We start from the raw sequence: 21,189 nt of genomic DNA on the forward strand, positions 1-21,189 counted from the left end.
GGGCATCTCCTTGGTATGGGCATCTCCTTGGTATGGGCATCTCCTTGGTATGCTCTTTTCCTTCCTAGGCTGTGTGCCTAGCACAGGAGTTGCCAGATAGTCCTATTTTTAATATTCTGGGGAACCTTATACTAACTTCCTCAATGGTTGCACTACTTTTCAGTTTTCCAGACTGTGTGCAAACATTCTCCTTTCTTCCTGTCCTCATTTGCATTTATTATTATTATTATTATTAGCCACTATAATGTAAAGAAGCGATATCTTACTGTGACATTAGTTTGTATTTATCTAGTAGTTAGTTATTTTGAGCATTTAAGACTCTAACCTATCTGCTGACTAGTTTTGTGGGGTTTTACAACTTTCTGTTTCGGTCTATAGCTCTTGTTTGGTCAAATTTTGTTATTGAGTTATTCGAGTTCTTTACAAATTCTGAATATTAACCTCATGCCAGATACATAATTTGCAAATACTTCCCTGAGACACATTTGGCTGCCCCTGAGGTTTCTGTTCAGGTCTGACTGCATATTTCTCTTCCCCCTTACACAGTGAGTGATGACAAGCCTGATAATTTATGCCTAAATTGAGCCACAGAAGAACTCTTCAGCTGCACCAGAAAGGCTGTAATCGCCCCAACCTACAACAGCCCTAACCTGGAACTGTCCTGGCCTTGGGACTGTCCTGGCCTTGGGACTGTTCTGGCCTTGGAACTGTCCTGGCCTTGGGACTGTCCTGGCCTTGGGACTGTCCTAGCTTTGGGACTGTCCCAGCCTTGGGGTGCAGGTCAAGCAGCTCAAGGTGGAAAAATTCTCAGGGTGAAGGCAAATTAGGAAGTGTTCCTGCCTGGGGCATGTGGGGTTCTCTTTGGAGTTTTAGGGGGACCTGGTTGGTTGTAGGTCCTGAGAAGGCCAGTTACATAGGAAATATGATGAGTCCAAACAATCCAAATCTATCACCGCATCTATGTATTGAAAACAACAATAAACCTCAAAAGAAGTAACTAAGTAGATGCAAGACAGGCAGAAAGAAAAAAAAACACTTTAGGATTTCGAGGGATTCACTAAAGTGGTCACCTCTTGTTTCTGGAAAAAGATTCCCAGTGTCAATCAATCACTAATTGCTAAAATTGAAAGGCTTTTGGGGAATGATATTTTCATTATATACAAAATATATATCATAATATATAGTATATAACTAAATACATAATATATCATATATTATATATATGTGTGTGTATATATGAATTTATGTATGTATACAATATTTTAAATTTCTATTACCCTGAAGACAAAACAAGACCAAACAAACTCCACTCTGCATATCCTTGTTATGCATCCACTTGTAGGACTCCTTTCCTCCATCTACACCACCCCACACACCTCTCCCTGCTGTCTTCTAAATTCACAGCCTCCTTTTCACTGATTGTCACTACATGCGTATATGTATATGCTGTGTATCCACACCTAAATACAAAAACACCCCCCGCTCTGTCTGTATAATGCTCTGTTACTTGTACGGATGCCCTCAGGACTGCTCCTCCTACTCTCAAGATTCTCCAGTTGCTTATAATTCTTTGTGTAGCATGGAGGCTGTGTGTTCCCCTGTCCATTTAAGCATGCCTTTAGCATTCCTTCCCGGGGCGGAGGCTCCGCCCCGTGGTTAAGGGTTCAGATGACCTGTATTCAGGTTCCAGCACTCATGATAATCTGTAACTCTAGCTCCAAAGGATCTGATGCCCGTTTATGGCTTCCCAGTGTACTGACATTCACACACATGAAAACACACGCATACACAGGCACGCACATGTGTGCATACGCACAATATTTTAAAAACATTGACAGAAACTTCTAAACCTCTCCTTGCCCCTGCGCCTTCCTCTCCCGTATGAAGACTTTCCACCGACCTCAGCATGACTCACGACCAGCTCTGTCTTCCTTGAATTCTCTGTTTTGTGGTGTCCAGGAGTTTAGCATTCACCCTCTCCTCTCCATTCTGTCCACTTAGGATTAGGGCACTAACTGCATCCTGTACTCTAACTTGCTTTCAAAACAGCAGTTTCCCCTCTAGTTTCTGTCACGAGATGCATTTCAACACATGGAATATGCTTACGTTCAATCCCCCCTCGCCTTCTTCTTGTAGGCTTCAATGCTAAGGTTTAGATTTTAAGAGAGGCCAGAAAGGGTATTATCTAAAGAGCATGCCTGGTTATGCCGTGTAGAAGAAGAAGGCGTCTCTACAATTCCAGCTGACTGCCCTACCACAAGTCAAACTTACCCGTAATATAGGCTAATTCTGCAGCGCTGTGGATACTCAGTAAGTCAGCTCCTTGGTTCTGACAGGAAACATAAGCTTCTTTCCAAGATAGAACTTCCTGATTATTAAATTGGTAGCAACTTCCAGTCTGCTCATTCTTTTCCCAGTTACCTTCACAACCATTTTCTGTTGATAAAGAGATAAATTAGTAATCGTAAAATAAGGAGATAGTGTTTTCTGTTACTTGGAGTGCTTACCAGATCACAGCCAATTTACTTGTGATACTCTTAGGACATGCCAAAACAGAGGCCATCACGGCAGGGAGCGTATTTGAGTCCTTTCATTATCCACTGAAATGGAAGTCAGAGCATACCAAAAGACTCAAGTGGGCTAACTCTTCCACTTTCCCTCTATGTCCTATCAGCTACAATGCCATGTTTGTATCAGTGTTCCTTTCTGAAGATGGTAGTCTCAGTATATACAGGTGTGACGCACTGGGCCAATGGAAAACAGGCTCACTTGAACTTGGCAAAGACGGGTTGTCTCCAGCCTGCCTAGAAAGCACCATATGCATAGAGATGCTGTTAAAATGGCTAAGATCCAGTGCATAGTGGAAAATGGCTAAGACACACAGCATAGTGACTTCTTTATTTAGGAAATTGAGCCCAAATTTCTCCTTGATATTTGAACAGATGATGGGCTACATGAATAGAATTAATGATGTAGAACTCACATTACATATGCACATATAGGCATCAAAACATGAGTGTACAATACAGAAGGTTTATAGTGTATTCTTGATGTGTGTGTGGTACCTACACCCATTTTTGTGCTGGCAGGTGCCTATGCTGGTGTGTGCATGGGCAAGCAGAGACAGGAGGGAGACATCAGGTGGTCTGCGTTATCTCTCTTCACTTTCTCCTGAGACAGGATCTATTGGTTAACCTGAAGCTAGGTTGGCAGCCAGCAAACCCAAGAAATCCTCTTGTTTTCAACCTCCATAGCACTGGGGTGACTGACTGGCAGGCGTCCTTAACTATGTATGGCTTTCTCTTTCTAAATTTGGGTGCCAGGGATTTGAATTCAAGTTCTCATGTTTGCATAGCAAGCATTCTTTTCCACTTAAATAACCTCTCCCTCCAAGCTTTGTAATATATATATATATATATATATATATATATATATATATATTCTTATTTAAGAATATATTCATTCTTAAATAAAGAAGTATATATACTTCTTTATTTCCTAAATATACTTCTTTATTTAAGAATATATATATATATATATATATATATATATATATATATACAGATATAGAAATGTATGTTTCAAATAAAGAATCTTCAAGTTGTACCATGATTAAATTATATAGATATTGAGATAACTGGTTTAAAATATACTCAGTTTCCTATGTGATCCCAGAGAGAGGGAAAACCAATTCAGGCTGGATCACGTGACTTAACACTCCATCCAGGGAGTTTCAAGGGGGCTTTCCACTACCAGTTACACCCCCAAATAGTACACTCGTGGTTCTGTACACTGGAGGGGCTCTCAGAGCTCCACTGCTGAATACACAGAGTGTGTTTGCTATTTCACACTACCTCCACGGCTTAGCAAGCCCCAGATTTGAGAATGTAGCTTTCTTTTATAAAAAGCAACTCTGGTAGATACACAATGCACTGACACTCTCTGCCCAAGAAGGCAGCTAAGGTACATAGGCAGATTTCAGTCAAAACAAGGCAGACCAGGCAAATATGCTGGAGAATGGGCATCTTACTGGCTTCTCTACCAGTCTTCACATAAGTGTGGTCTGACCCTGGCAGGACTTTCCATCAGCCAGGGCCACTTCCTCTCACCTGAGAAAATTCTCACCTGAAATCTCTGACCCAAGCAATAGTGGGAGTTAAACGAAACACTTAGCCACAATTCACTTGTTATAAATTATAAGACGCAAACACTGTGTACTTTAAAAAATAGTCCGGGTGTTTAAAAAGCTTGGGCCTTGGTTTAAAAGAGCAATTCTCATAGAGAGGTCCTCAGACCAGCATCTCCACAATGACTTGGGAACTTGTGAAACTACTCCACCTCAAATCCACTGCCTCAAAACCCTTTGAGGTGGCTCTCTGTTCTAACAAACACTCTGACTGGTATTGGTGCTCCCTAACATGGAATTGCTGGCCCTGTCTAACTTCTTCAAGTTGGTCAGAAACTTAGGGTCTCTTAAGGAGGGATCAGCATACAAGACCACCAGGCTGCCTTTTCTCTGGGCAGGAAAGTAGAGCCATTTGGGGCAAAGGCTTCACAGCCAGGTTTCTTGGACCTTCGAGACCTTATGCAACTACGTGGTCCACCTCAGTCTCACTGTGCTTTTCTGTAGTTGCTATGGGGCCTGAATGGCTACAATAGATGTTGAAGGCTTAGAACAGTGCCTGACACTGGGAATGGGGTACTGACAGCCTTATGCCAACTTGACACACGATAGATTTATCAGACAGGAGGGAACCTCAATTGAGAAATGCTGCTATAAGATCTGTCATAAGACAGAGCTGTAAGGCATTTTCTTACTTAGTGATTGATGGGGGAGGGCCCAGTCTATGTGGGTGGTGCTATGTTGGGCTGGTGGCCTTGGGTTCTATAAGAAAGCAGACTGAGTAGGCCATAGGGAGCAAGCCAGTAAGTGGACCACTCTATGACCTCTGCATCAGCTCCTGCCTCCAGGTTCCTGCCCTGTTTGAGTTCCTGTCCTGGTTTCCTTCAACGGTGAACAGAGCCACAGAAGTGTAAGCCGAATAAACCCTTTCCTCCCTAACTTGCTTTTTGGTCACGGTGTTTTGTCACAGCAGTAGAAACCCAAACTAAGACAAGAGGTCATTTAATTATTCACTATTATTATTATTTACATCTGAAGCTCTTTCTCTCCTTTTTATAGACTCTTTCAAACTACTGTCATTCATTTTCTTTGAGACAGTATTCCCACACTTCTACAGCACAGGCTGATCAGAAACTCATCGTTCTCCCGGGTTAGCCTTGTGAGTGCTGAGGTTGCGAGAGTTAGCTCTCACACTTGGCACTCAATGTTTCTTAAGCACACAGGCCAGTTACTGTGATTTATTGTAGCTAAGAAACTGTCTCTGTTATATACCAGACAGTAACACGAGCACTTCTTTGATTTGTCCATTTCTATAAAGGGGAATTCATGCTTTAGCACCCTGGATAGTTTTCTTCGAGTGAAAAACAACTTGAAAGCATACCCTAATCAACACATGGCATGGCGAGCAAACGCCGTCACTAATTGGGCCAAAGGTATCTAGGTCTATTTTAAGTAGTCACAGTCCTAAATTTGGCTTCTCAGCCCATCTGTACCTGTTGCTCTGGTTTGCTTCAGGAAACTCACAGAGGCGATCTCCTTCTAGCCAAGCTCCGGTGTCCCATGCCCCACTTTCTCCTGAAGCTGCGACTTCCCTCTTGCCGTGCCCTTTCCACTTTTCCCTGATGTAGCTGAGCTTCCCCAGTGCCCTCCCCCAATCCCATCTTCCACAAATGCTCCCGCTTCTCTTCTTGAGCAGCTTCTGAAGGCCAAATCAAAACTGTACCCAACTTCCTCCCCTTCCTGCAAACACACATTCCTTATCTAGGATAATACCTGCTGCAGACATATCAAGTCCTCTTAAACTTCCCCTTCCTCCCTTTGCCTCCTACAAACGCTACTCTCTTCTTGCTATTAGAGAATTCACCAGCCCATACATACCTGGTAGTAGACAGATGCCCCACTTTTGATCATATTCATAACTTAGGGTAGTGGCACACCATGGCCCACTATGATCTTCATCATGAATGCAGTCATGGTACCATGTCTCACCAATCAAGAAAGGGAATTCACAAGGCCTCCCGTAGGAATTCCCACCTCTGGTGTATATCTCTGTGGGATGGGGAGGAAGAAGAGTAGAGTTCAGAGCTGAACAACCATCTCAGGGTAGCTAATTTCTAAAATGTCTATAGGAAGAGTGTTGCTTTCACTCATGAGGCTACAGTATCTGAGCGGGTCATATATAGTGGAGAGAGTAGAGACTGGCTCTCATCTGTCCTTTGAATGCTGGGGTCTCTGGCAGGCGTGGTTTCTGCAATTGGAACTGGGACTATCAGTGCCTAACTCTAGGGTTGCCCACTGTGTATTTAGCAAAACTGTAAAGGTTTCTTTCCTGTGATGTAAGGAAGCAATGAAAGACCCTGACTTGATCAAGTGAGAGGAGACTGATTCCAGAATGGGAGTGGGGTGGGAGGTCGGCAGACACAGGTACTTCCTCCAAACGGGTATCTTGAGAGAGATCCAATTCACCCCACTTCTTTCCTTTTTATTCACTTTACATCCTGCTCTCTGCCCCCTCCCCATCACCCACAATCATTCCTCCCTTTCCCCTCCCCTTCTCCACTGAGCAGGTGCGGGGGGGGGTCTCCTTGGGTATCCCTCCACCCTGGCACATCAAGTCTCTGTGAGGCTAGGGGCATCCTCTTCCAGAGGCCAGACATGGCAGCCCAGCTAGACTCATCTCCATTTCTTTAGTGAGTGTGAGGCTGGCATCGCTGACCTCTGTGTCGGCCTAGGAACCACTTAGGCAATTAGAAAGATGGACAAAGGCTAGTGTTGCCCAACAGAATTGAGGCTGTGGCTTTGAGGAAGTAAAGGAAGAGGGCTGCTAGATTCCTGAGTAGATGTGTGGAGCGAGTCAGGATATAGTAATTCAGGTTATGAAAAAAAAAAGAACTGGCCTTAATAGGGCAGTCATGGGAGAAGTTGGTGACCAATGAGGTAGCTTTTATTTTGGTGGTTTTCTCTGGTCCCCAGAGAGGCACTGGGAAATTATCACAAAGCAGATATGCCTGGGAACCCCAGAGGAAGTGCTCAATACTATGTCAATAACCGTCTTCTTGGAAACATGCTTTATAGAGCAGCTAACCACATATCTATTTCTGTCACCTTTTTTCCATAGCTTCAATTTCTTCAAAACTGGTTATTATCGGATGAAAGAATGGCCATTCGGGAGAACAGTCATCGGATCTCATTAACCTTCACTGGGCTTTTAGAGTTCCTCAGAAAGACGCGCAGATGTGTTTTAAAGGATGCTTGAAATAGCATATAATTCTATCTATGCCCTTCATCATCCTCCAGTGTTCATATGCTCAAGTGAGAGACTTAAATTTGGAAGGTATTGCACAGCAGTACATAAGACGTAAGAACCACCTGGATGCTCCTCTGCAGAAAAAACATCTTTGCGGGTCACTGGTTTTGTTTCCCTATGCCACACAAATGGCTTTCAAGGGAAAACGATTCTGCTAAAGATTGTGGTGGTGACCTTTTGTTTTATAAGGAGCCTGCTCATCACATATGTTTCAAATCTGACCACATCAAAAATGTCCCCAAGGCGCATGACCAATCTCCCTTCCTTATGACAGTACCGAGAGGACAATCCCTGAGCCTGATGCAACGCTGCCGCTGGGACCTCCAGGGTTTTCTAAAGCCTTTTATTTCTGTGTGCAAAGTGCTTTCAGATACATTTCCGTACTTGTGCCTCACCACAAGCCTGTGAGATCAGAGCTGTTGGTGAAATTCCCACTTTTGAGAAGTACAACTACTTTCACCTTGGGCCACATTGGGTCCCGATCATCATGGAGCACAGGGACAAGGACAGCCTCTTGGAGTCACACACTTCACACCAGTAACTGCTTCTGCAGGTCTCAAGGTACCCATGGCACAGAGGTGGTTGTCACAGTTCTCTGTGTCACACAGCGCATGGCAAACCAACAAGCAAACAAGAGCCACGCTGGATGCAGGCGGCTAACTACGCTCTCTGTTACCACAAGCGTTTTGTTCTCAACTGTCCTTCACTGTTGTTGGCCTGCCCCGTGGACGTCCTTATTACTACAGGCTTCCTGACAAGAATCCTCTCCCACTGTGTGGATTTAGGCTGACAACATCTTCAAACCAACAACTGAAGATGCCGCTGTCACAAACTTGTGAGATCAGGTGCTTACGTGGAAAACAGATCACGTTAGTAATCGGGGTTTGGCAGGCTCCAAAGAGCCACCAAGCGCACATAGGTTCTGTTCATTTTCTACAGGAGTCAATACACATGTGTCATTTTAAGATGCCAGCTGAGTCAAGATATCTTAGGATATAACTGTATATACAGGAGCTAATTAAAAGCAATTCGTTCATAAACTTTTTTTTTTACAGTTAAAACATTTTTGTATAAAGACGATTCTTACGGTGAAGTTTGAGGGAGCCCAAAATATAATGGTAAATAAATGCTAATATTGTTAAAGTGTGTGTGTGTGTGTGTGTGTGTGTGTGTGTGTATGCAGGCAGCAAAAGCTAAGGGAGGAATAGGAAACTGTTATTTAGGGGAAGTGATCTTCACTTTGATCCCCAGCTTTTCAGCAACAGGCTGGGTAACTTTGGACTTTATGTGGTTGGGGCTTGAATATCCTGCTTTCTTTATCCTTGTAAAGATAGACAGTGGGGTTAGGCATGGACCAGTAGCAGGAGTTAGAGAGAGCGGGCCTGGGGAAGGTTCCTCGCTTTAGAATAGGAAGGGGCACGTGCAAATTTGCAAGTTAGGATTGGCAGGATTAGTATGTGGTTGAAGCTGAAGGTGGGAGGAGAAGCCGGACCACTTAAGAGGGACCTGCAGCTCGCTGACTGGTAGAGAGAGAGCGGCGTCAGTTACCCAGACAACCTCAGAGCAAGCAGGTAGCTTTGGCCTTGGCCTCTCTGCAAATTAAAATTGGGTATAAATTTTCTCTCTCTCTTTTTAGTATTCATTATTTTATTTATTTACACTCCAGACGTTGCCACTCCTCACAGTCCCCCTCCCGCAGGTCTTCATCCCATTCATCCTACCCCTTGCCTCTGAGAGGTGCTCCCCTCTCCCTGAGGCATTCCCACTCCCCGAGCACGTGCATTTGAGCACGCATGCACGCATGCACACACAAATGCACTCTGAGCCATTCTTTTGAGTTCAGTGTTTTCTTCTAGTTGCCATGTTAGAGACTCATGTTGCACAGTATTTAAGCTGTCCATAAGGGGTATCCAGATGGCAATCACTTTAAGTTCAAGCGACAACTCTGTCTTTCCCCTGTGCTTTCTGTCTCTGTCTCTCCTCTCTCTTGCTCTACCACCCATTTCTTTCTCTGTGGTGTATGTATGTTTGTATATGTATGTCCTCTTGTGTACATGCATACGAGGCCAGATGTTGACATAAGTTTTCTTCCTAGATTGCCCTCCACCACTCACGTGAATCCTTCGTTTGCTGACTGGACGAGTGTAGCTAGCCAGGGGTCTTGTCTCTATCTTCAAGGCATATAAACAGGCTACCACATCCGACCAGGATTGCCATGGATGCTAAGGATTCGACCTCGAGTCCTCATGCACAGCATGCAGAGCAAGCAGTTTCCCCACGAAGCCAGTTCCCTGACCCTCAGGTAACAATTCTGAAGTTCAGAGGCGGCTGGCCAATAGACACACTTGAATGATTCAATGGTCATGACCTGAAGGGAAGGAAAACCCCCATCTCCAAGTTTCCAATATTTCTTCATTAAGAGTAGAACCAGACACTCCTGGATTCTATTTTTTACTTTTTGATCTTCATGAGGAAAAGAATGAGACTCTTGAAGCAGAAAAAAATCTGAGCAGATAACGGTTAGAATGGGACTTAAATTGTCTTCCCGAGTCTATGGCCAGATTTAGGAGGAAGTCCTTTATCTTCCCTTCAAACTCTGTAAGTTGAATTCGACCATAGACTCAGAAAGAGGGAAGAAAGCTCTCAAACAAAGGGAGGATAGTAGAACCCAGGTGGTGTGGAGCAGCAATGGGAAGGAGGTTTAAGTGGGGAGAGGAGTGGGAGGGTAGGGCAGAGGAGGGAATTAGCAGAAGACTAACACTTAGGAAGTTTAAAGAAATAGGAAAACCTACTTTTCAAATGTTTTACGTAAATGAACATCTACATATTTTTATATTCAAGAATTTACTTGGAGTTATCCCACACAGGGATAATGCACCTCCCAGAAACCGTAGGTTGCCAAATAAAAGTATACCTTCACCAAGCTAGAATGTGGTATACATCCCCTCAAGTGATTGGTCAGAAGTGTCCCAAAACTCCCCCAAACAATCAGGCTATTGACACTGCTCTTGGTTGCCCATCAGAACTTGATGGTGAGACCCTATGACTGCAGATACTACACATACTGGTCACAGGACATAGAGAAATCAAGTGGTATTGACCAGAAAGTTTTCTCCTTGCTTGGGTAGCTTCCGGAGTACTGGAAGATCCAGTCTGCTGGGACTGGGAGGGAGTCAGCGGCAGTACTACCCAGCTATGAATGCTGTGAGCTACAGTGATGAGAAGTGGCAAGAAACGCCCATGGGTGGGATGGTGGCCTAAAGGTAATGGGGCAACCAACCAACTGATTCCCAATTGCATTGAAGGCTCACTTCACAGGAGGAAACACATGCCTGGTATGTAAATACAGTCAAGATCTAAGGTTGGAGATCTCAAAGGCCCTAGGAATGAACTTACTACTGTCATCTGCAAAATGGACATGATATAAAACCACCGTCTACATTTATATCTCTCTACCTGTTGATGAGTTCAGCTCTCAGACTTCATCTTAGATGCCCCCCCCCAAAAAAAAAGGCTTTTTGGTGAACACAAAACCTCTCAAATAGCCAAGCAGAGAGAACAAGTAGAGTGCTCAGACACAAGCAGAACACCCACAGAACACCCTTTTCCCAAGGCCCAGGAACCATCTCAGGAGAGTGACTGGAAAAGTTGTAAAAGAGCCAAAGGTCCGGGAGAAGGGGAGTGACCTTTGTTTTCTGGATGTGACAGGACTACTGCCCTCATGATCTCCTAGCAGCTGTGGGAGTCTGCAGAAGCTGTGTGTAAGATCAAGCCAGCCAACATTCTAGCTTACCAACCAGTGACTGGTGTGTGCAAAAGCTGCGGCTCCCTTCTCCTGGATGTGTACAGCCTGACATGCACTACCCCTCATAAACGCACTGGGCTTCTGGGATACTTCAGTAGTTGGTCCCACTCCATCAGACTGTACAGGGCTCCCTTTCACCCCAGTCAGGTTTCCAGGACAAAGCTGTGCTGGGTATGGATGGCATTTAAATGAAACAAGCAGAAGAGTCAAAGTCCTTTCTGATAACTCACCGTGGTAAGGCTGGGCACAAAGGTTTTCCTCGGAGCCTCCCTTCTTCCAGACATCAGATGAATTCGTACTGGCTGCGGCATATCCATCTTTCAGAGCTAGCCTGTACTGGGCAGCGGTGTACAGAGAATGGTGTTCACATTTCCACCACAGCATGACAGTGGAGTCACAGCTGAACATTCGCAGGTTGTCCGTGGCTTTGGTAATATCGAGGCCGAGGCACTTCTGGGATTCCAGGTGAAAGAGGCGGTGCTGGGACACCCACTTCCACAACGCGTTGTTAGTTCCGCTACAGTCCTGGGCCACTACCCAGTCAGACAGCGGCTGGATGCACTTGCCAGTGTTCTCATGGACGATGGTGAACGGATCGTTACCTGGGCCGAGACAGTAAGGGAAGACACTTTAGGGCTCGGAGTCACGTGACGAACGCACCCTGCTCCTGCTTGTTTGCTGAGGAGAGTCTGATTAACACTAGACTGCACCCAACCCCCCTTGGGTTTGGTAAATCCCACAAGGAGTGAGGGTCGCAGTGTGCCCTAAAGCCAGTCTGCCTGGGCTCGGACTTTGCCTCTGCTGTGCTCCCTATGAGATCAGAGCAAATTATTTAACTTTTGTGCGTCAGTTTTCTCTTGCACAAGGCTGTACGTACTTCACACTGTGTATGTAAGGATGCTAACAGGTGCTGACCCACGTCAGTAGAGAGTAGAGTGTGTACGTGATTTTTCTGGTCCATAAAAGGTTCCCTGCCTTGCTCAGAAAGCAATGACTTCGTTTTCCCCTTTGTTCCACAAGCGGTCCCTGTCTGTCTTGCTGTTTTGGTTTCCACAACACAGCGGGTCAGGTCATCAGAACCCGCGCTCACTTCAGTTCCTTCCCACTCACCAATGGCAAAGGCCAAGGCTCTATGTTCCCGGGCTTAGCAAAGGTTACTGTGGCCACGCAACGGGGTGTGGGGGGTCTACATACAAACCACTTCTCCTGAGCCTTCCGTGGAAGCTGAACATAAATGGAGAGAACACTTCCGAGGAGGCAGGGGTAGAGAAACTGGGGTTAAGTAATGGGAGAAAATAGAGGATCTGGGCTCTGAGGGCGGGGAACCTGTGGCCAGCCCCAGAGCAGCACCGCCAGGAGAGACGGAGGCTGGGGATTCACCAAGTAAATCACCCAAAGGAGGTCAAACCCTGGGTTCCAGGAACAACCCGCACTACCAGGTCTCATGTCTTGCAAGTGTGAGAGCAAGAGAAAATGAGAATTAACCCGTGGAAGCTAAAGACTAGAGACGCGGCCTCTTCAGCTGATCTCCCAGCACTCTGAAGGAGCTGGGGCAGACCTGGACAGAGGTGGAGATAAAAGCGCTGTCACCTTAATGGCATGGGAACTCAAAATCAGATTTAATTGAGCTTCGGAAACCAAAGTGATTCAGTGTTTCTTACACACCTGAGTTTGAGGACCAGGATTTATATATATTACAGTAAACCACAAACAGTGAAACACTTTGGTCAGCTCTTTTACAAAGAAAGAAAAAATGGCCTAGAGGGTCATGTTGATGAGCAGAAAGCCGGACTATTTTAAACAAGCTTAACAGTCATTGTCAATGAACCAGAGTTCAGCAGAACAGCATGCAAGGTTTGGTTCCCAAAAGGTGTTTTCATTTTGAGTGCAGCTTCACTGTCTCTGGGTTTACAAACCGGGGGAATTTTCTCAAGTCATGGGTTAAAGAATTAAAGATTGTCCTGCCAGGCACCGTTGGCTAGATGGGAAATTTCACAATGTAAGTCATAGCTACAAAATTCTATCTGATCCTGTGGACTTCGGATGGAATTTCTGTTTTGTTTTCTTGTTCTGTTTCAAGAAGCAGCAGCAAGACAAAATAGGGAACAACAGAGAAAACCTTAAAGCGGGTAGCTATTTATTTCTGCTTTCAAATTCGAATTTAAAGGGATCACAGGGTGTTGGGTCATTGGGTGAAAGCACTCGCCATGCCAGCGTGGGGAACTCATTTCGAATCTCCAGAACCCACTAAAAGCTGGATGTGAGGTCTGAACATATATAATCCTAATGTTCCCGTGGGAAACAAAGGCAGAGGCAGGGGGCCCCAGAAGCTGTCGGGTCAGCTAGCCTGGCATAAATGCAAACAAACAAACAAACAAACAACAAAACCCCACACAGAGAAAACAACCAAGATAATCCTGTCTCAAATGAGGTGGAAAGTTGGGACCAACCAAAGTTGATCGATAGCCGCCATAGCGAGTGTGTTAGTGTGCGTGTATGGACACATACACACGAATAAAAAACCACTGCATGGAGCTGCATAGAGCTGTGTTGGTAGAGCAGCTTTGACACCCACTGTCACTCTTTCTTTGATGGTCACAGGTAGGGGGGGGACAATGAGTCAAAAGGAAAATTTCCCTAATGTGCTCCTCCAACATATTCACTTGCCCCTCAAATGCCTGATTTACTATCTTCCACATCTCCAAAGTATCACAAACCACAGCAGATAAGGGAAATCTGTTGCATGTGGTCCTCACCCTTCTTGAAAATTTCCTCTCACTGACCCCGTAGTCTCAGTGGCCTTTCCCGGACACTCTGGTCCATGACCCTTGACCCTGAACAGGTCACCTGGGGCAGCAGAAGCTTTGCTTTCTTTTGAAGTTCTACATTTTTTTCAGAATTCTCACTAAAACTCGGTAGGTTAGGTCCAAGTCCTCGTGTGGTGGGAAGAACAATATTGGAGCAAAGTATTGGAGTTCCTAGACTCAAGCCCTTACATGTATTACAAGTTTGATGGAAGACTCACATCTCACATTCTCACATCTTTGTGGGAAGACTTTCCTCTCCCACAAAGAAACCCTATCTCAAATGAGGTGGAAAGTTGGGACCAACACCCGAAGTTGTTCGCTGACCTCCACAGCGATAGTGTGTGTCCCTCGAATCCTAATATCAGATGAAAGCTGTGGAATGATAAAAAAAAAAAAAAAATCATTTCCAAGTCAGTCAGTAGTGGCACACACCTTTAATCCCAGCACCTGGGAGGCAGGTGCAGACGGATCTCTGTGAGTTCAAGGCCAGCCTGCTCTACAGAGCAAGTTCCAGGACAGCTAGGGGTACACAGAGAAACAGGTAAGCCATTGCAGAGCTAACATCCCATGCTTTCTCCAGGAAACAGTGTCCTCGCTCCCCAGGTCTTACTCACCTCTGCTCAAGTCATTGCATGTTCGTGCAGACGCCCACGTTATTAGCTCATTCCACTGTACTGCTAGTAGCATCTGAAGTCATTCTAATTTCATTTATAATGAACGTGAACATGTGGAGTTAGTCAAGGAGTCCTCCTCTATCGACGCTCATCAGAAGAAAGTTTTACTTTTCATTTCTACACTAACAAGACTTCCAGGATGCTTGTGGACTTAGCGTCTCCGTAGGAACCAGACTGCAGTGAAATGTGGTATCACATGGAGTGGCAAAGGAGGAGACGCTAAGTGTTTTAAGTAAGTTGTACTTTCAAATGTAGGTATGCGTGTCAGACTAAACCCGTGCTTGAACTGAGTATGTAATCAATATCAGGGTTTGGTATTTACACCAAATGAGATTTCTTAGGACAACCATTCATAATTAATGATTTAAGGAACTTGTCATTAGCTTTCATATATAATGTATGTGTAAGCATTAATAAATAATATATTTGCTGCAGGAGAGTTTTATTCATTCGCAATAGTTTTCTCTATCATTCTTAGCCCTGAGCAATAGCTGTTCAGTCTACCTGCTTTGTAGCATTATGGGACTGTAGACTGAAGTGTGGGGAGGAAATCTGATAAACTACAAATAATTTCTTATTTAGAAATTTTTTTATAAGGGCCTATAAACCATCTGAGAAATGTATTGCATTTTGGAAAGGTAACTACAAATTGTAGTGACGATTTCTGTGGTGCTGTGCACCACAACCAGCACCTTAAGCCTGCAAGGCGAGCGTTCTTGCACTGAGATCTTTCCAAGGCCCAAACTGGATTCCACCCCTAGCTTTATAGTACATCCTGTCCACTTTCCATCTCTGCATTGCTCTTCAATGGAATTTTCACATTCACCTCCAAATTTGTGTTTAGGATAAATCTAAAGGGTAGTGGTTGATGGTAAGAGGCCAAACATAACTTGGAGTCCTTTTTATATGCTTAATATTATATAGAGACTTTATAATAGGGTCTCTCTATATAATAATATATATAGGCTTAGGGGTATATATATATATATATATATATATATATATATATATATATATCACAATATTTGAGGCTTAGGGGAATAGCCAAAGAGCACTGTCATAATTACATTTTGTTTGTTGAGACAGTTTCTCTGTGTAATCTTGGCTGTCCTGGAACTTGCTCTGTAGACCAGGCTGGCCTCGAACTCACAGAGATCCGTTTGCATCTGCCTCCCAAGTGCTGGGATTAAAGGTGTGTGCCACTACTGCTTGGCTTGGAAATAATTTTTTAAAAAAATCATTCTTATTTAGATCAAAGAAAACCATCTCTTTTAACATTTTCTTAGTGTCCAATCTCTAGGGCCAAATTTTAGGCCTGCACAAAGAACTCTGCATATCTTGGGAGAGACACTGGATATGAGCATCTATCAATTATAACTGCAGAGGAAGGGAAAAGGCTCGGGGAAGTAGAGAGGACAAGGATAATGGTGCCAATCATTCCCAGGGAATCCCCACAGCTTACGTTAAGTGTTGTGTAGTCTTTGTCAAGTGTAAAGAACATAGAGATGTAGAAGGAGAGACACAGCAGTGTGGACTTGCTATTCAAAACAAGTCTTGAAGAGACAATTGAGTTCATGGTGGTAAAGTAGGTATCAGAGAACAAATAATTCCAGATGGGATGGGATGGGCGACATGCTCAGAAATCCCCAAAATAGTGGTTCTCCTGCAACCCTCTGATATAGTTCCTCATGGTGTAGTGACTCCAACCATAAAGCTATTTTTGTTGCAACTTCATAACTGTAATTTTGCTATTGTTATGAATCATAATATAAGTATCTGTGTTTTCCAATGGTCTTCAGCAACCCCTGTGAAAGGGTCATTTGACCCTCAAGCCCCGTGTTGAAAAAAATGCTGCCCTAAAGGATCACATTGTTCCATGCTGTTAGCTTTCCAAGGAAGCAGAAAAAGTAAGCTTGGCCTCTCCCCAAGAACAGAGAGATACTTTTTCAGCATTTGGGTGGCCAGGTCTGGCTTGCCCAAGCTCCCTGCATGCACATGACATAGTGCATGCCATGAATCTAGCATCCTGAATCTGACCTACAGCTACACAAGCTAATAGAATAGATAGAAGCTCAGACTCCAGTTCCGGGCTAGAGAGATGACTCAGTGAGTAAGAGTACTTGTCAGTCAAGCATGAGGACTTGAGTTTGCAACCCAAGCACCCACATTAAATTAAAAGAAAGAGAGGGGTTGGGGTGGGGGCATGATTCCAAATTCCTGCAACCCCACACTTGTGAGGCAGAGACAGGTAGATAGATCCCAGGAGCTCCATGGCAGCCAGCCTAGACAAAGTGGTGAATTTGGGATTCCGTGAGAGACCCTGTCTCAAGAGTAAAGTGTAAGGCCGGGTGTGGTGGTGCACGCCTTTAATCCCAGCACTCGGGAGGCAGAGGCAGGCGGGATTTCTGAGTTCGAGGCCAGCCTGGTCTACAGAGTGAGTTCCAGGACAGCCAGGGCTACACAGTGAAACCCTGTCTCGAAGTGCAGAAGAAGGGACAGAAATGCCTGTGGGGAACATTTGTATGGGAATATTCTCTGCTTTGGGTCCCTGAGACAGAGTGAGGACTGTGAAGACTGTGGCCAATCCAGTCAGAGTTCCTATTGTTGTGATAAACACCACAACCAAAAGCAGCTTGAGAAGGGGAGGGTTTGTCTCAATGTACAGTTCCACAGCAGACTCTGTCAGCAAGAAGTTAGGGCAGAAACTCAAGGCAGGAACTGAAACAGAGGCCATAGAGGATTGCCTTGCTTCCCATGGCTGGGCCAGTCTGCTTTCTTAGACCATCCAGGCCCACCTGTCCCCAGGAGGCCTCACCCACAGTCTGCTGGGCCCTCTACAGACTGGCCTCTAGGCCAATCTGATGGAAGAATTTTTCCCAATCAAGGTTCCTCTTTCCAGATGACAGTAGCTTGTGTCAGGTTGATGACAAACAAAAAAACCCACTGGGACATTTGGATATGAAGGGAATCTCAAAATTCGTGAAGGAAGCAAAACAGGATTCCCAGATGTAGGTAGAAACCAAGAGAGAAGCGACTGGAAATTAGCATGCTCTGTAAACTGCTGCAGGTAGATTTTTCTCCTCGGTTTATGCAACAGACAGAATTGAGCTCTCATATCACTCAAAGATTTTACTATTATTATTTCCTTTGGTGGTTCCAGTGCAGAAGGTCAAAGGATCATTGAGAAGAGTCGGTCAAGACAGAACTCATTAAAGGGTGGGTTGATGACACCCACTCTTGCAGGACACTCTTCCCTTAACGCTGGACACCATACACATCAGAAAGTAACTAAGCGTCGCTCCAAAGAAAGCAAGAGGCTCACTCAGTACTTCCTAAAACACATCTTGACCACCTTTTTTCCTTCTTCACACCGGTGAGATAGCAGAAGTAGCCGGTGAATGTTCGCAGCCTATAGGCTGCCATTTCTATAGTCCAATTAAGTAAAAAGGTCCTTGGCACATCTTTTGTTGAAGCAAAAAGAGAAAGTAAAAGCAAAACTCTAACTGCTAAGTGGGATGGAGGTGCTGGCGCTACCAGTGAGCTTTATAGATGGCATCCTCTCCCCACTGACAGGAAGTGACCTGCACTTCTGTTCGGGGGGCCAGCTGAGTTGGGGAGCATTTGGAAATAATAACCAGATTAGAAGAGCCTCTGCTCAAGGGGACAGGGAAGGGCATCCTAATACTCCTTCCTGGCTGACTTCTGGGGACAATGGTTGAACCTGATTTCCTTTTCCTCGCATTCAGTGGGCACAGTCAAGTCGTTATGGTTGGGAGTCCTTGCGGTGTGGGTGAAGGCTCATCATTGTTCCGGAGGTTCCAAGACGACCAAGGGGCGACAGGGATGTAAAGAGAAGTGGGGAACCCCAGGAAAGCATGATTTCAGGGAACAGTGGAGGAACAGGGGCAGAAAAGTCTCTGGGGAAGGACTATGGGCCTCTTCTAGGCAGAGGGTCCCTCCGCACCACATGGCCCTGCCCGCTGCTCTCCTAGGCCAGACCTTCCCCGCTTGTCTGCTCCAGAGACCCAGAGAGCAAAGCGATCGCGACCCGACCCGGAGGAGGCAAAATGCTCAGAGCAGCAGCGTCGAGGACGCCCGGTTACCTGAGCGCTCCGAAGGCTCCACAAGCCCGAAGGACCGCAGCAACAGCAGGAGCAGCCCCGCCGCCCTGCCCGGGGTCACCCGGCACGTCCGCATCTCCAGTCCCAAGCCTCTCCTGCCCGCACCGGTTCCACGGGTGAGCCCCGCCGGCCTCACCACGCCTCTGGGGCAACCTCTGGGGCGCGCAGACCCCGCCCCCGCCGCTCTCGGCCAATCAGAGCTCCGCTTCGGGTCCCGGGCCCAGCGGAGGCTTCAGGAGTCCCCCCCACCCACGGCAGACGTCTGCGAAGGCTCGGGGACCTCCAGAAGGCGGGAGGAGTGCACAGGAAAACCACGGGGTATGGGGGTCCGCTCCCCCTCTTCTTAAGCAAATTTGGGGAAGCGCGGCTCTGTCAGTCTAGCACTTGTCCTTCCTTGTAGAGAGACAAGTGAGCTAGGGCTTCGGACCTTGGCTGGTTGGAAAAGTGCACACAACCATGGTCACTACGGACTGGGCGGGGGGGGGCGGGGGAGGGAGGGCACACTAGGATCCGTGGTGACCTGAGTTGTGCTTAACAACATCATAGTCATTTTGGAAGTATGAGTAAAGGTGGAATAAAGGAACGCTGGAGATGGACCTGAAATTGTCAAACCATATTAAAAGTGACAGTTATTCCAGCGATTGTACTACTTTTAAGGAGATTTAACTATTGGACCTTTGCAGAGTTTTTTTTTTCTTTAATAATCTAGTAGTAATAATCCATTTGAAGTGTGGAAGTCTGCACCCAGAATCTGAAATTCAAACCCATTTATTCTGTCCCTTGGACAACGCTACCACAAATAGGACAAGTTCCAAACAAACTAACTTGCCTAAAAGTGAAATATTTTTGAAATATTTGTTGAGTATAGGATGTATACTTGAGATAGCTCTCATCCTTGTTCCCCAAAGGTGACTATTATCCTCAGGATTTGTCTAGATCTACTTTCCAAGTTCCAACCGCCCAGGTGGTTCCAAACTCATCCTGGTACCATACTTCTCCTCCCATGCTTTGGCCTTCGTGTTTAGTGGCTATGGAGAGCACTTATCATAGTAAAGAGGCACGCCTCGATTGCCTTCTGGCCTTATGGAAGAGATGAAGCCTACACAATAACGTGGGGCAAAGTGCACGGGAGGATTGGACAGAGCATCCAGAAAGGTACCTGCTCAACCGGAAGTGGCTGGGGTTCTGGATGGGGGAGGAAAACAGGCCAAGAATGCAAAGTGAGCTTGGAGAGAGAGAGAGAGAGAGAGAGAGAGAGAGAGAGAGAGAGAGAGAAGGGAGGGAGGGAGGGAGGGAGGGAGCAACAGAAGATGGTTTTGTGACCTTAAGATCCAGTCAGTAGAAAGCATTAGTACCAGCACCTGCAGCTTCTGCAGCTGCAAGCCCTTGCTTTGGAGCCCACCTGACTTGAAGCTCCTTGAAGGCCTGGCTGTCTTTACAAAGATACTTTTTAACTTTAGGGGAGGGGTTTGAGGCTTTCAGGAGAGCTTCAAAGAAGACAATGACCCCGGAAGAAAGCTCCATCTAAGATAAAGCAAGTCCCTCTGCCCTGTACCCTTGCTCTTTTAACACCAGTCCCACCTTTCTCCTATTTTCATCAGCCTGACCAAACTGGTCTTGTCTGGTCCAGTCTCTCCCAAACTCACATTCAAAGCACTGCTTGAAGCAAAGGAGAAGCCAGCCTTTTCCAACGGAGTGTAACTGGGCTTATCAACCACACTCCAGGGCAGGTACCTTGCCCAGGAGTACTTAGCTAGCACACATGAACTCAGCGGCACTTCTGTGAACTTTTTCTTTCATTTTGCTTTGTTTGGGCGTGTGCAGGCGTGTGTGTGTGTGTGTGTGTGTGTGTGTGTGTGTGTTTTGTTTTATTGAGCTTTTGCTGATTTTGATTTTTAGTTTTTTGTTTGCTTCATGCTTTTTTTTGTTTCTGTTTTTTATTCTTGTTTCTTGTTTTGTTTGCAAGGGGGAGAGAGAGAAAGAAAGAACATAAAGGTTGGGGAGTACAGGAGCTGAGGAGGAGCTGAGAGGAACTGGGGGAGGGGAAAATATGATCAAAATACATTGTATGAATTTTTTATCGTAAAAGAAAAAGAAAGGGCTTCTTCTTTCTTTTCAAAAATACAAAACCTTGCTATGAGTGTCAGCCTGGCCTTGAACTCCCAAGCCTCCTACCTTAATGCTAGACTAGTAAGTAAGTGTATGTCTCCACAGCAGGGCTAGGACTCCCCACACTCCCTGCCTTACTTCCATTCTTTTTTTAACTCTCTGATCAGAACTCACATTTTATTTAAACCTGTCTATTAAAGGCCCTCAGATTATGCCCTTCAAATATCTGCATAATAGCGTATG

At 45.5% G+C, this 21,189-nt stretch overlaps 1 protein-coding gene across 1 annotated transcript in view; it reads right to left on the reverse strand.

Annotated features, from left to right (window-relative positions):
- LOC110318338 (CD302 antigen) overlaps nt 1–18,959 on the reverse strand; it is a 135,231-nt gene extending 116,272 nt beyond the window's left edge. Inside the window, exons 1-4 of the mRNA XM_029536802.1 lie at nt 18,820–18,959; nt 11,466–11,837; nt 6,002–6,172; nt 2,272–2,436 (exon numbers count right to left, since the gene is read on the reverse strand). Of these exons, the coding sequence (XP_029392662.1) occupies nt 2,272–2,436; nt 6,002–6,172; nt 11,466–11,837; nt 18,820–18,913 (802 nt within the window). The 5' untranslated portion in view covers nt 18,914–18,959. The remainder of the gene's footprint in view (nt 1–2,271; nt 2,437–6,001; nt 6,173–11,465; nt 11,838–18,819) is intronic.
- Between the last annotated feature and the right edge of the window lie 2,230 nt (nt 18,960–21,189).

This window comes from Mus pahari, chromosome 3 (genome assembly GCF_900095145.1).
Source record: "Mus pahari chromosome 3, PAHARI_EIJ_v1.1, whole genome shotgun sequence".
NCBI classification, from domain to species: domain Eukaryota; kingdom Metazoa; phylum Chordata; class Mammalia; order Rodentia; family Muridae; genus Mus; species Mus pahari.